Source organism: Pleurodeles waltl, chromosome 10 (assembly GCF_031143425.1).
Source record: "Pleurodeles waltl isolate 20211129_DDA chromosome 10, aPleWal1.hap1.20221129, whole genome shotgun sequence".
NCBI classification, from domain to species: domain Eukaryota; kingdom Metazoa; phylum Chordata; class Amphibia; order Caudata; family Salamandridae; genus Pleurodeles; species Pleurodeles waltl.
Genome location: NC_090449.1, coordinates 70,708,933 through 70,723,864, shown reverse-complemented (window position 1 = coordinate 70,723,864; position 14,932 = coordinate 70,708,933). Strand labels below are relative to the sequence as shown.

Genomic DNA, 14,932 nt, shown 5'->3' with positions numbered 1-14,932 from the left:
GTTGCCATCTAGATCCAATGTAGCTTGGAATTTGTACTTAATCTGGATTTAAACATTTGCTTTGGATATTGTACGTGCATCAAACGCCATCAGATCCTCCACTAGTTCTTTGTGTTTAAAGACTCCCCTTACTATATCCCAGGTGTCCCATGGGCCCCCAATTCTCTCAGCATCAGATATATCACTTCGGATGATAAAAAGGCTCTGCCGACACCCCCCCCCCCACTCCCCCACCCCCAGAACATGATCTTATTTAGTAGGGAATCCTTGTATTCTTTTACCCCCTTTGCCATATTAGGGAGCTGGTTTAGAAAAACTCAGGCTTCATCCATACTTGTTGGATCTTGGGTCTAAATTCCTCTATGGACCTTCCCCCGGGATACAGAGGTTGGGGATAGTGGATTGGGGAAAACTCAGGGGCATACTGTCTTCGACCTTGACCCCAGAAAAACTTGCACAAAGCTCTCCTTTGAAACACACGGCTGCTGTAAATAGAAATGCAAGTATGGACTATTGAGGCAGCGTAATCCTGAAGCTATCTCAGTCCTCTTTAATCCATTTACAGCCACTCCCTCTCCCTTCAGCTCACTCTCGCAGCTTTCTTCTTCTCCCTTTGTGACGTGTTTTCATTTTTCTCTTCCTCCGTCTTTTCCTGTATGTGTCTTTTGCTCTGAGTAAATGCCTGATGCAGAAAGCTAAGTGCCAGCCCTCAAAAATAAGTGCTGGTGCCCCGCGCCGGAAACCACCGGCTCAAATTAAGCACTGCTTGACCCATTCCAAGTCGCCTTCTTTCTATAATCATAAGCTGGAATTCTGCCATAGGTTTCCTCTTTTCTATAAGAGTCGTATGGTTTCTCCAGGGGCTTTAGCGACTGGGGAAGGGTTGCGGAATGACTCTTGCTTTAAATTTTGGTCTGGGAGTTAGGCACAATAGGACCTGCTTTCTTGGTTTTTAAACGGATTATTCCACCCAAAGCCTTTTTGCACCCAACCTTACTCATTCTAGGAGTTAAGCTTTCGGCTATCACCTCCCCATCCTTGTTCTTCAGGCCTATAATGACTTTCTTAAGGGCCCGACGTCTTTCCCTCAGTCACAGAATGATGGCTGTTAAGCTTCCCAGGACCTTCTGAACACCCTGTTGCTCATCCAATTTACTCTCAAAGGTGTTTACACCCTCCCCGTCGTTGATCACTTCATTATTATGCAAAGCAGAGACCGGATTCACACAATTGTGTAGAGGTTTTTTGGAAGTGCTCGCTTTGGGTATTGCGTCTCAGACTGGTCTTAACTTTCCCTTCCTCAAACATTGAGTTTACACACGTATGTTTTTTACTCTTCTGGGGGCTGACGTGCAAAGGCAAGCTATTGAATGGCGAAGGGAGAGGAGAGTTCAAAATGTCCAGACATTCAATAAGTAAATTGTCAATGTTGTCCATCACACAATTGTCACCTGCAGTTTTTAAAGATTTTTTTGACTTTGTGGTGCCTGTTGCCTTCTCGATAGCCTTTCTTTTGCCCATTCTGCTATTTTTGTTTGCGGGTGAAAGCAAATATTAAACCCACCACTTCCCACCTAAGGCAGGGAACACGAATCCTAGCTCAGAGAAGCAGAATGCCATTTTGTGTGGCCTAAAGAGAGGCAACTTAGCTCAAGGTATTAAATAAAGCATTTTACCACTAAGGACAATACAGAACCACAAAGCCAAGTCCTTGGCCCAGCCCAGCCTCTTCCAGGCTCTAACGGGCACAGATAGGACCATCATTGGGATTCAAAGTGCACTTTTAAGTGCTGACCAGGTGCAGGCAAATGATGTAGGGCTCCACCTTTTCCAATTGATCCTTGGGACAGGTAATCTCTCCCAAAAAGAGTTTGTGGCTCCCCTCGCCACCAGGGGTGACTCCTTCGCAATGACGAAGGAGTGTTGCCCCCGGCTAAGAACCAGCAGCTGTAAAATATGATCGTTTTGTTTTTCAGCTGCTGGCTCAGCCAGCAGTGGGGGCCGGGGCTGGTGCATCGGAGGGGGAGTGGAGTCAGTGCACTAAGTGCGCATGTCAGTTTGGCCGGCTGTCTCAGGCCCGGCCAAACTGACAGGCACACTTAGGTTTCTCCGAGCCCGCTGTGTTGTACAGCCAGGTTTGAGAAACTGCACAGACTCCCATGCAGCGTCTGAGCAGCAGAACAAGCCGCTCAGAGGAATCCTGGCGCTGCTCTCATGCTAGGTATAGCATGAGAGCAGCACCAGGATTGCGGGGTGAGCCTGTGCTGGTGTCCCAGGGACTGCTGGGACACCAACACCATCAGAAGAGGAGTGAGGCGGCTGGCGGCGGCAGGAAAAGGTATGTTTATTTTTTTTGTTTATTTCCTCCATCCCCCTCTCTGTCACCCCCCGCCCCTCACCTTGCAATTAAAGCCGCGGGACTCAAAGTGCACTTTTAAGCGCTGACCAAGTGTAGGCAAACAATGCGGGGCTCCTTCTTGCCCGATGGAACCTTGGGGTAGCGGCCTAGGCAGAGCTGACGCGCTCAGCGGGCGCAGAAATAATTAGGACGCATACACACAGCTATGGTTGGGACTCTCCCCTTTACTATATAGCCTCTGCCCATGCCTGACCAGAGGATGCCATGAATTACTTCTGGGGTCAAGTAAATAGTTCGGTCAACCAGACCAACATCCAACAACTTATTACATCTGGGACAGGTAGTTCCTCCCAAAAAGCAGAGCTTTCGGCTTTCCGCACTGCGGGTCTCCAAGTACGCTTTTTAGCGCTGACCAGATGCAGACTAACGATGCAGGGCTCCTCATGGCCTCTGGAACCTTGGGACAGGTAATCCCGCCCAAAAAGCAGAGTTTGTGACAGATTTTCAGGCTCTCAAGGCATAATTGAACAGACAATGAATCTACATTGGATTCATTCACTCTTCAGTGCTTATTATGCTGACTTTCTGACATGGCTCTTGCCTACATGCACTGACTTTGAGCGCCCCTGAGTTGAATGTTTCAGAATACGCTCTCCCGCTTGGATAGGTCCAGAAATGCCTAAATTACTCTAGACTGATTAGTGCCATCTCACATCGTCTTTGTACTTCAAAGTGCTTTAGGATGTCAAAAATGTGGCTTCTACAGATCACAGTCCCTATATTTGGTGACTTCCTGCCACAGCCACAGACTCTACCCAGCTAACTGAAAGAGAATAAACTCTTTTGTGGCTCAAACAGAAATAGATGGTAGGCTCAGCCTTTTATTTAGCAGAATGTGGGGAAATAATGCTAGTGGGCTCCTCCTTACACTTTCAGTTTATACTAAGTCAAACCGGTGTGAATAAAACTGCTTTACAAGATTGGTTGTTCTACAAGTTATTATGGTAAATCTTACCACTGCGTCTAACATAATTTAGGACATTCTGACTTGAACGAGTGGATGCTTTATGTTATACAATGCGAATGCCTGTATATATTCTCAAAGTATTTTCTAATAATCAGATACATATACTGCACTAGGCAGAACGTCTTCCCTGTGATGCACTCACTTTTTAGGTCGAGCATAGCAGCGCACAAGCACAGCTTTTCCGACCTGTTGGTATGTATCTGGGCTTTTAACCACGCCAATCAGTACCACTTGTTTGTGGGCTTGCCCTTCAAAAATCCTTTGATGACATTGGTAAATGGTTTACGTTTGTCCCTCCTTGGGGAGGTTTTGTTACCGCCTTGGCCATCGCCCCTGTTACATAGCTAATTGCACTTTTGTCGATAAGTTTGACTGCGAGCGAACTTCTTTTTCCTTTTGTGTCTCTTCACGCTGATGCTCATGGCGGCCGTGGCGCTGTGAAATGGCTCACTTATGTGAAACTGTTTTACTTTTAATTTTCAATTTATGTGGCAGGAAAAGTCCAGTTAGGAATCTACAACGCTAATAACTCTAACTCAAGCAAATGCAAGACTCATTACATAACAAATGTTTGTTTTAAAAGTGAACGTGTCTGTGATATTACTTTGGCTACTTATCCATAATATAGACTGTCAGGGTCTGAACTGACACTAAAAGCAGATCTGGGAATTTTAATCACCTCAGCCCCATCCTGTAGTAGGAAGGTATGGAAGCAGGTGTGGGAAGTGTAATCACTTCAGCCCCATCCTGCAGGAAGCAAGTATAGAAGCAGGCCTGGATAGAAGCAGGCCCGGGAACTGTAATCACTTCAGCCCCAGCCTGTAGTAGGCTTTTATGGAAGCAGGTATGGGAATTATAATCACTTCAGCCCCAGCCTGCAGTAAGCAAGTATAGAAACAGGCCTGGATAGATGCAGGCCCAGGAATTGTAATCACTTCAGCCCAGCCTGCAGTAGGCAGGTATGGAAGCAGGTATGGGAATTATAATCACTTCAGCCCCAGCCTGCAGTAGGCAGGTATGGAAGCAGGCCCAGGAATTGTAATCACTTCAGCCCCAGCCTGCAGTAAGCAAGTATAGAAGGAGACCTGGATAGATGCAGGCCCGGGAATTGTAATCACTTCAGCCCAGCCTGTAGTAGGCAGGTATGGAAGCAGGTATGGGAATTATAATCACTTCAGCCCCAGCCTGCAGTAGGCAGGTATGGAAGCAGGCATGGGAATTGTAATAACTTCAGCCCCAGCCTGCAGTAGGCAGGTATGGAAGCAGGCCCAGGAATTGTAATCACTTCAGCCCCATCCTGCAGTAAGCAAGTATAGAAGGAGGCCTGGATAGATGCAGGCCCGGGAATTGTAATCACTTCAGCCCAGCCTGTAGTAGGCAGGTATGGAAGCAGGTATGGGAATTATAATCACTTCAGCCCCAGCCTGCAGTAGGCAGGTATGGAAGCAGGCATGGGAATTGTAATCACTTCAGCCCCAGCCTGCAGTAGGCAGGTATGGAAGCAGGCCCAGGAATTGTAATCACTTCAGCCCCATCCTGCAGTAAGCAAGTATAGAAGGAGGCCTGGATAGATGCAGGCCCGGGAATTGTAATCACTTCAGCCCAGCCTGTAGTAGGCAGGTATTGAAGCAGGCCCAGGAATTGTAATCACTTCAGCCCCATCCTGCAGTAAGCAAGTATAGAAGGAGGCCTGGATAGATGCAGGCCCGGGAAATCCAGCCTGTAGTAGGCAGGTATGGAAGCAGATATGGGAATTGTAATCACTACAGCCCCAGCCTGCAGTAGGCAGGTATAGAAGGAGGCCTGGATAGGTGCAGGCCCGGGAATTGTAATCACTTCAGCCCCAGCCTGCAATAAGCAACTATAGAAGCAGGCCTGGATAGATGCAGGCCCGGGAATTGTAATCACTTCAGCCCAGCATGCAGTAGGCAGGTATTGAAGCAGGCATGGGAATTGTAAATTAGGCAGGTATGGAAGCAGATATGGGAATTGGAATCACTTCAGCCGCAGCCTGCAGTAGGAAGGTATGAAAGCAGGCATGGGAATTGTAAATTAGGCAGGTATGGAAGCAGATATGGGAATTGTAATCATTTCAGCCCCAGCCTGCAGTAAGCAGGTATAGAAGCAGGCCAGGATAGAAGCAGGTCCGGGAATTGTAATCACTCCAGCCCCAGCCTGCAGTAGGCAAGTATGGAAGCAGGCCTGGCCTGCTTCATGTTTTCAGCAGTTAATGGGCTGGGCTCGCACAAGCACATTTTGCAAAAATGACAAGGAAAGCTGCATTGTTAGCTCAGGGTCTGCTACAGTATTTTTGGAGAACATGAATCTTCTCCAGCAGCGAAATCGACGGAAATGTTAGCAGCTCAACTACAAATATGCCACCTTCTCGGTGCCTCAGTTTAGCATTGTAGGCGCTATGTGGAGATAAGGGTGTGGCATTCCTCAGACTGCTGGCACAGATACCTTTTCAAATAGTTTTGCTGTTGTCCAAATGATGCAGCCTTTCATCAAGACAGTAGGAAATAACTTATATTGTTTCCTCTTCTGCACAAGGTTACCATGACAGGTTGTTCCACAACATCGTGAAATCCCACTTAGGAGAAGCAATTTCAGGATTACTCCTCATCTATCCCAGGTCTATTGTCCACATACTTGAGGTAAGTTAACTAATCCTTTACAAATTTCTTTATTTCCAAATGCAGAGTCATTTCAGTTTTGTTTGGAAAACACATCATTCAAACTATGCAATTTCTTAGTTATTGTGAAAGAAAGCTACAAACCTCCTAAGAATTTGGGAGTACAGATTATGTGTTCTCTTTCTTTACTGTTTGAATAATACCTATAACAGCATAATAAGCATTTCCCAAGAACCCTACAATAATTACCATTCCAGGCCCACTACAGTTTGGTAGCCTATCCTTTTTGTCACCTACAGCCTGTCTTTGTCTACATATGCACAGCAGAAGAACCCTGCTTCACTAATTTAAACAAACGCCATCCTGGCATCTCACTGACGTCTGGTTTGAGACAAAATCTGTTTAAAGAATACCACCATTAACCCATGTTGTCCCTGTTTCCTGGCTTCTGAGTGCTCAAACACCAGCAGAGTTCCAGTCTGGAGTCTTTTTGAGAGCTTACAGGTTCTGAATACAACAGACTTGGCAGTTCGGGCTGGACTGTCCTCATGAGGAACAGGGTCAAGACTGATTTGCATATGGCTGGGTCCAAACTGGGGTGGCATGGTGAGCAAAAGAACGATGGATTAAACCCAGATCTGTGACTGGGGGTGAGTGTTTACATTGTTCAGCACTCCGTCCATCATCCTTTTGTGTTGCCTCTGAATACAACAGACCCTTGCAGAAATGGAGAGCATTCTTATGTGTGAGGGCCATGTGATTCCAGGGACCCAGAATGATAGCTTGGATCGACTTGGTTAGGAAATCAGCTACCCCTTATTAACTTCTGAATGGAGACTAGCAATCCTCAGTATCAATCGGAGCTCCTTACTAATCCCTTTAAAGTTCAAGCTCAGCCACCTGAGACCTTTTGGCCACTGAGCCTGTTGTTAATCCCAGAAAGACTATAATCTGATTGGAAGCAATGTGTTGATATTAGTTAATGACGAAGGTTAGACTCCCCAGAAAGTTTAAGGACAGTCTGTCCTGTTAGTATGCGGGATGCCTTCTTATGTCATGAAGCACATGCTTTTCTAGGTATTATTCATTCTCGCTACCTGCCATCCCAGCATTTTCTCTACACCCTCAAACAATTGGTGAACCAGCACAAACCACAGGATAGTTCCAGTGGGCATTGCAGCGAATTCCCAATCTGGAATTGCCAAGCAGAATGAAGGAACCTTCTGTAAAGTTCGAAAAATAATCACCAAACATGTGTCTTTGGGGTCAATTTGTGTCACCCATTCTCCTTGATGCAGGATATCTGAGGAGATTGTTCTCCGTCCTGAGAAGCTTTTTCACCACCCAGGTATTAAAATCACTTAGGGTTATTATTGGACTCACACTTTTCCTCTTTTACCGACCATGGAGATATTGCTGACAAAACCTCACAGAAACAGGAAAAAGTAATAGGTTGCTTTAATTGACTCTCTCTTACATCTTTGCACAACACAAGTTGCTCGTCCTTTAAAAAGCAGATTGGCATTTATTTTGCTGGTGTCACTCGGTTACCTAGGTGGCAAGAGGCCTCCTGTTCTCTATAAATGACCTTGTGTTCACCTGGACCTTTATATGGGAAGAATAGGTAACGTTCGTCTGCATCCCAAAAGATGATATTGTAACATCTTCCTCTATTGGCCCTTACTCATGTGGGAGAGAAAACCTTAAAGCAGCATTGGTATTCCCACTGTGTGCGACCTCGGTACGACTCTTAAAAACAAAGGAACCTTGTCTGTGTCTCTCACTAGGCACTGACTTCTTAATACCTTAAACCCCCAAGACAACTGGGACTTACTTTCCTCATCAAGGCATGACCTTTGTCCAAATCAGTGACAGTATGGATGTTTTGCCCATTTACTTTACAAGTAAACCTGTGAACCGCCATCCATGATCTATCAGTGATGCTTCTGAGTAAGGTAAATAACATAAATTAGGCTCCAAGATCAAGAGGATGAATTTGCAAATTTGGACTGAGATTTCACAACTGCCACAATCGAGTGGATCAGCTCCTATTGGAGCCAAGCCTGTTAGTTTCTCAAGATTCTCCAGAGTTTTCTATGGATTAGGCCATTATCTCAGTGAAGAGCCGAGACAGTCCGAGATGCTTATCCTGTCAAGCACTTCATGACCTGTCAGTCCCCTTCTTGAGTATTTGGCATACATCCCCTTGTGTGTGAGCATATGTCTCCATGAATGTGGGTTTAACTAATGTATGAACAATGCCTTACCATCTGTGGAATATTCTGCACACTCCATACTCAGCCAGTTTCTGACCACTTTACCCAGAGATTTCTTCTGCAGGACTTTCACATATCTTTCCTCTGTGTGTATCAGAGTTGTTTCTTGGATATGTTGTCTTTAGACATCATAGTTGGACATTTAATTGTTTTTCTGCCACTACTGCGGATATGTCCCTGCCTAGACTCTTGTCTCCTTATGCTTTCTTTTAGCCCTCCTACGTCAGAGATCCCACTTGTGTGATATGCCTGTATCATGTTCGAATTATCAATAGATGGCCTTTTAATGTAGTCACATCTGGGAAGTGGTAAGTCTCGCTGAGAAGGTCCACTTCACAAGTAAGCAAGGTCTTTTGCTCCTCATAATTTCCTCCTGTCATCTAGGTGTTCTCAGACCTGGTGACTGAGTACTTGCTTCCTCTGTGCTGTAAAGCTCAGAGACAGTTCAGACACTAGTATCTAGAAGCACCCACTGGCTAAGAAGTAGGTTTGCTTTTTGGAGAGAAACCTTTATGACCTAGTACTCACCATGCCAGGGTAATGGCACAGCTGCGTAGCTGTCCTTAGAGAGGAGACTTGCCTCATGATCGCCTATCACAGAGATGGGTGAGGTGGGACACCACTCTTTCAGAATGGTGGTCTTGCGAAGAGGAAATCAGACGAGGCCGATGGCAATAGGGAGCTGCACTTGAGGAGCCTTTACATCTGACTGCATCTAAGTGAAGAGCAGCACTCCAGCAAGTGCACCATCGAATTAACAGTCCTTCACTTCTGGTTTAGCAAAACCACTTCAGGGCTAATTTAAGCAGATACGTATTTCAGGACCAACTGCACATGTAGCAGATGCCATGCAACTTGCTATGAGTTGTTCCAGCATTACTCTACACTCTAATTAATCCTAAACTTTGAAGTCCTTCACATTTCTTTGGTTTTTCATTTCTGTTTTTCCCAGTCGTTAGGTCTTCGCTCTTATTTTACCTGTTGGATTTGTTTTCTCGCTTACTGATTCGTCGTCATCCTTCTCTCCAGTGCTCTGCTTCTTAGCCATTCTCGAAATAACTGTTTGTCGCGGCATCCTGGGGGTTCAGACTGGATTCCTGGTCAGTCTGAGGCTTGTGACAGCTTCCGTCTACCACAAAACAGTTAAGCCAATGTCTGAATATACATATGTATATTTGTTGTAAAAAGAGTGTTACATTAATTATTAATCTTGTCTTCTTACCCCATAGTCAGTTGGTAGGTGTGGCTATTGAGAACTTTCCGTGGTTGGCTGAATCCAGGCAGCGAAGGGTTCCATTCCGTTGCAGAGCAGACTTGAGTCCTGTGTTTCTCGCTAATCTTCTCCTGCTTACCTTTTATTCCATGTCCTATTGTGGGTCCACGGCGTACTGCCAACATGAGTGGTTGAGAGACATGGGTCTACTGAAGACTAAGCTGCATAACAGACTTGCCATAGACTTTCACTTCCAGGTTAGCTGGTTCAATCCTACGCTAACGTAGGTAGAACAGTATTACTGGAATAACAGGAGCTGTAACAGACAATTAGCAATGTCTTGAGTTGGTTTGGCTTTCTCCTACTCTATAGTGTGGACCATCTTTGCAGTCTTATTACATTATAGTCAGTTGATATAAGTGGCCATTAAGAACATATCTGGGGTTGGAGCGGCGTACAAGCAGATAAAAACTCAATTTCAGAGCACAGCAAACTCCAGTCGAGTGTTCCTTCTGCCATTTTCCAAGTTACCTTTTCCGTTTTGTGCTCTGGTTCCTATTGTGGGTGTAAAGTGTACGCCTTCCGTCCACAGAGGGTTTCTAGTGCGATAGGTGTGACACACCTGGACAGGGGATAGATATTGGGAACAGGGTCTCAGGTAACATCCTTCAATTATGCTGAGATGGCAGTTGCCTGCAAAACACAGATAATCATTAGTAAGAACATTAGCATTCATAAGATCAGTTCTGCACAACACAATAAGTGCTTTTCACAAGATATTAACTTGTCAGTGGCAGCAAAGAAAGAACTCAAACCTATTAGAAGAATTTATTGATATCTTGTGGTCGGCCGGAATTGATCCATTTGTGTCAGATGTGTTTTATATGACCCCCTGGAAAATGTAATTTGTTATGTTGTTATCTTTTTGGGCTGCTATTCCAGTGCAAAGCATAAACCTCATCTGCCGACCTGACAGAACAAATATGTCACTGCAGCTGTACAAATAGATTATGGTGCAGAGTTCTTATTCAATTTTTATTTTATTAAATACAATTTATGTTATAAAGCCAAGCAGAAATCTAAGTAAATAAACAAGGACCCCCATGACACTCATGGTCCTTCATATGAAAGACATAACAACAAAGTCATGATGTGTACTCAAAATAGTAAATCTGAAGAGGAAATTCCAGATTATCTTTCCCTCTCCATCCATGTAACCCATCAGTAGGAATGCTGAGGAAGTAGTTGGAAGGGTGATGGTTGGCTGCAGGTATGACTGAGCTGGGTGACATGCTTGTGATGGATATTGGCAATAGGTCAGTAGGGTGGCAGGCATTTCTAGGACATGGATCCTTACGCAGGAGGTGGGGATGGGCAAGACCTTGACACCTGTGACTCATGTCTTGGGGAGAAAGAGAAGGCACTGACGAAAACACAAAGGCTCTCATCAGAAGTATTACGGTGCAGAATTACAACATGGTGCTTTACAGCACTCACTATTACCTGACCTGACATGACCTTTTTTGGGAGAAGGAGGTGATGTGGGATGTCACATGGAAAAACAGGTGTTTGACAATGCCCCTGGGCAGTCTAAATCTCTACACTTTTCTGCTTTGTGTCGTTTGAGATTGATGTCCTTTGCATGGACCTTCTCTGGTATGCTCTCCTCCTCCTGAGGTCTCACGGGTGTGTCTGTGTAGCGGTTGTTTATCAGTGAGATAAAGCTCTTCTAGCAGATGCTCATCATTAGCGAGTCCCTTAGGGTTACTTTACGTACGAACTTTGGGTTGGGATTGACGATGACGTCCTATGTACCTTTAAGGGTTCTGCAAAGTTGCATGTGAACCTGTGGTTTGTATAAGGGCATACTGCTCTCTTGCGTGTGCTCACTTCTGTGCAGTTTTATCCATATTTTCTTAGGCATTATTATGGACATTGCTAACAGTAAGGTTGCAAGGAACACCTTCGATCCAGGCAAAATAGTATTTCGACGACCAGCACGATCTTCATACACTGACAGAAGCTTGGTTTGGTGCCTCTTCAGTAATATGGCACAACTACATAGTTACCTGTCTGACATCAGCAGGCATATAACTTCATTATAGATCACTTTGGTGCTGTTTGTTTATTGGGGTGGGTTTTTGAAATCTGCTTTTCATGCTAATGTGATTTTTCATTTATGAAGAATGTGGGGCAGATTTACAAGTCCCTGGCACCACCTTAACGCAGCATTAGCCTCATTTTTATGACGCTAAGATAGCGTTAAGGTAGCCATTCCACCGTGCCATATTTGCAAAGTGGCTGAATGCATGCAAGGGGGGCGTTCCGACAAAGGGAGACCTGAAAACGTGATGCAGTGAAATTTACAAGATTTCACTGCGTCATTTTTTCCATCATTTTTAATGCTTGCTCAGGGCAGGCGTTAAAGTGACGCACCCATAATAATCTGTCAGCCTCCCTGGGCTTTGCTGCACTAGCATCAACATTTTTGACACCACAAGCATAAAAAATGTTCACACTGTTGTGGCAACGACCGCTATGGTGCGCTGTACTGTAAATATGGTGCAACAATGGTGTCGTTGTTTGGGGAAAGGGGACGAAAGAAAAGTAGCACATCAGAACAATGCACCATTTTCTTGTAAATCTGCCCCTAAGTGAGGTAAAAGTGAAGCTGCTCTTTGTTGGTTTTGTGGATTCTGTGACTGCTTTAGCACCTACTTTGCTTTGATTTGTTGGTGTTTCCATGCTATAGTGTTTATTGACACAGTATGTAAGCTTCTGTTCGCTATAATCAGCAATACTGGCCTTGCTTGCATGAAGTAATGTTAAGTGTTATGCAATTACTGTGGATTTTAAGGTTGTGTCTAATCTGGCAAATCCTTAGTCACAATTTTCATTAATTACAAGTTTGCGCAATACAACCCCATGAAACAGCTTTAGCGTGCTATCGAGAAGGATTAATATGGAGGCTCCTACCAGGCAAATTTGCCAGAGGGATCAAACCCTCCAAATGAGGGTCTCCTGTGTGTGAAGCATTACATAAGCCACAGGCATCCATCCGTTCGTAGTGTTCTACCGAATTGTTGACTGAAATTATATTGATGAATATATGATTCTGCCATTACACCTGATAGCCTACTTCCTGCTTCTAACTGGACTTGTCTTGCAGTCTTCCACTGATGCCCTGTACTGTGTCCTGCAAGATTTGGTTGAAATGCAGAATCGGGGTCCCAAGTAAGTATTGGGCTAACATGTATACATCACAGTAACGCCACCAGAGTATTTATGTGCGAAGTGCTGGTTATCTTAGGTTATTATTTCTGTGTATTACGCAAACCTGCTGAAATTCAGGACCTTGCCATTGAGTTGTTTAACGTTTGAACACAGGACACAAGTGCCACGGGTTACCAGTTGACATTTAAACAACCAATTGTTAATGGCGTTTACGTTTGGTTTTCAGTCTTCATCTTAGCTCCTTTGGTTTTGCAATCAATCCATTAAAGCTAAAACTCATGTGGCATTTTCAGTATAAATGTCTGTCGGGTAAACATTTGGACTGTTCTGCTATAGACCAATGCAGATTGCAGCTCTTTGCAGTTGGCTTGTTTCTGGAGTCCTCGGGACAGATATCTTAGGGTCTTACCATAAAGATTTCATAGACTCCCCATTAACATTTGTTGGACTTCAGGCAAAATATATTTACCGCCCCCCCCCCCTCCCCCGTTTGACCATCTTTAAATGTATTGACCCCTTTCTTCTCATTTATTCCAGTGTGATACCAACCAGTATTATATTATGTTACACCTTCAGAAGCGGGTACATGCATAAACAGCTGAACGCTCAAGCGTTCTTGCACCCGTCATCCAAATAGCACCAAATGCAAGCTTAAACAAGCCTTGATAAAGCAATTCCTTTTTTTAGCATGGCGCTAGATTTTTTTTTTGCAACAGCAGCATTCTATGTTGACTTCACAGTCTGCTCAGCTTGTTTGTCCCATTATAGGAGCACCATGCTAAGGGCGAACTCCTAATGCTTATAAGACACATGCACATTGCACTTGAAACTGTAGCTTTAGTTGCCAAATATTTGCAGTCACAAGTATAAACCCTATCACAACTGACATTCCTGCTAGTGAAAGTTAAAGCGTTGCTCGGTTCCATTGGTTGAAATCTAATACCTGTCTCCCAATTTCTCTTCCTCTTTCTTGTCACCATTTCCCTCCTTTTATGTGTGCACTTCACTGGCTAAACTGTTAAGTCCGATCCTGTTGAGGAAAAGAAATGGTACAGGCAAGATTCAAAAATGGGCAGACATAAATAGAACAGTATCGTGAGAGACGTGAAGTAGATGGAGATGATGGTAGAAACAGGGATGAAAGAAATGTGAGCTAGGGAGAGAAGTAAAGTAATTAGAGAAATAGAGCTATATTGAAGGTCACTCTTCCCTCTCCGAGAACAGGCCCCTGTCTGGACCACACCACAGATTTTTGTTACAGGACAACTGCACACTTTGCCAAGGCCTTAAAACGTCTGTGTTTGAATTGTATTGTGGACTTGACCAAAGGGAGTGCCAGGGCATCAGAATTGGGATGCCATTAGCCCTTTTCTTGATGCCTACATCAACTTTAACAGCAGCATTCTGGTTGTTTGGATCTTCTGTAGATAAGCAGTTTCAGTGTCATCATTTGAGTCCATGGTGCCCCAGCTGTCCATAAAAGGACAAACGTGTTTGAAGAATTGTGCCTGATACAGGGTAGAAAAGTTCACAGAAAGTAATCAGAATGGATTTATAGAAACATGTTATAGAAACATGGATAGTGCCAGAAGTGAACGTGGAGTTGTATTGTTATGGAAGTTTGGTAGGCAGAAGTTCTTCTATTGATAAACTCGCTCGCAGAACTATTATGGTCGAGCCCTTGAGCCGATGCCTCATTGTAGCCATAAAAGTGTTTAATGTAAAAAGGTTCCTGGTTTACCCAGTATTGTGATTACTGTCATACACCAGGAGCTTCTGCTACTTCTCATTCAGCTATGTGTTATTACATTATTCCTGATGTGCCATTGCCAACTCTCCATTCCTGCTTCCAGGCCTCTACTCAAGAACGCAAAGCTCTTGATTATGTCGCATAACATCCGAGGCAGACTGTTCCCTCAGTGGTACTTCAGGATCATTAGTCTCCCCGTGAGGTACATGGAGGATTCATTGGAGGAGCAAGTGCTGGAACATGTGGTGCTGGACTCCCTCGCACAGTTGTTAAAACTTGCGGTCTTCTTTTCCAAGACAGCCAAGGTGAGGGTTTTGGGAGTACTGACAATACACAGGAAGTTGAAAGTTGTCTCTTTAACAAAATTTGTGTTTGCGTGCGTTTTCTTATCATGATGGTTGTCTTATTATGAGATGTCATCAATATTTACCTGCTTA

At 44.4% G+C, this 14,932-nt stretch overlaps 1 protein-coding gene across 2 annotated transcripts in view; it reads left to right on the top strand.

The window, feature by feature from the left end:
- The window catches only part of LOC138261081 (testis-expressed protein 47-like), a 124,218-nt gene that overhangs the window by 51,856 nt on the left and 57,430 nt on the right, over window positions 1–14,932 (top strand). For both annotated transcript variants that reach the window (XM_069209709.1, XM_069209711.1), the window contains exons 3-5: window positions 5,940–6,043; window positions 12,681–12,745; window positions 14,599–14,800. In XM_069209709.1, coding sequence (XP_069065810.1) covers window positions 5,940–6,043; window positions 12,681–12,745; window positions 14,599–14,800 — 371 coding nt within the window. The remainder of the gene's footprint in view (window positions 1–5,939; window positions 6,044–12,680; window positions 12,746–14,598; window positions 14,801–14,932) is intronic.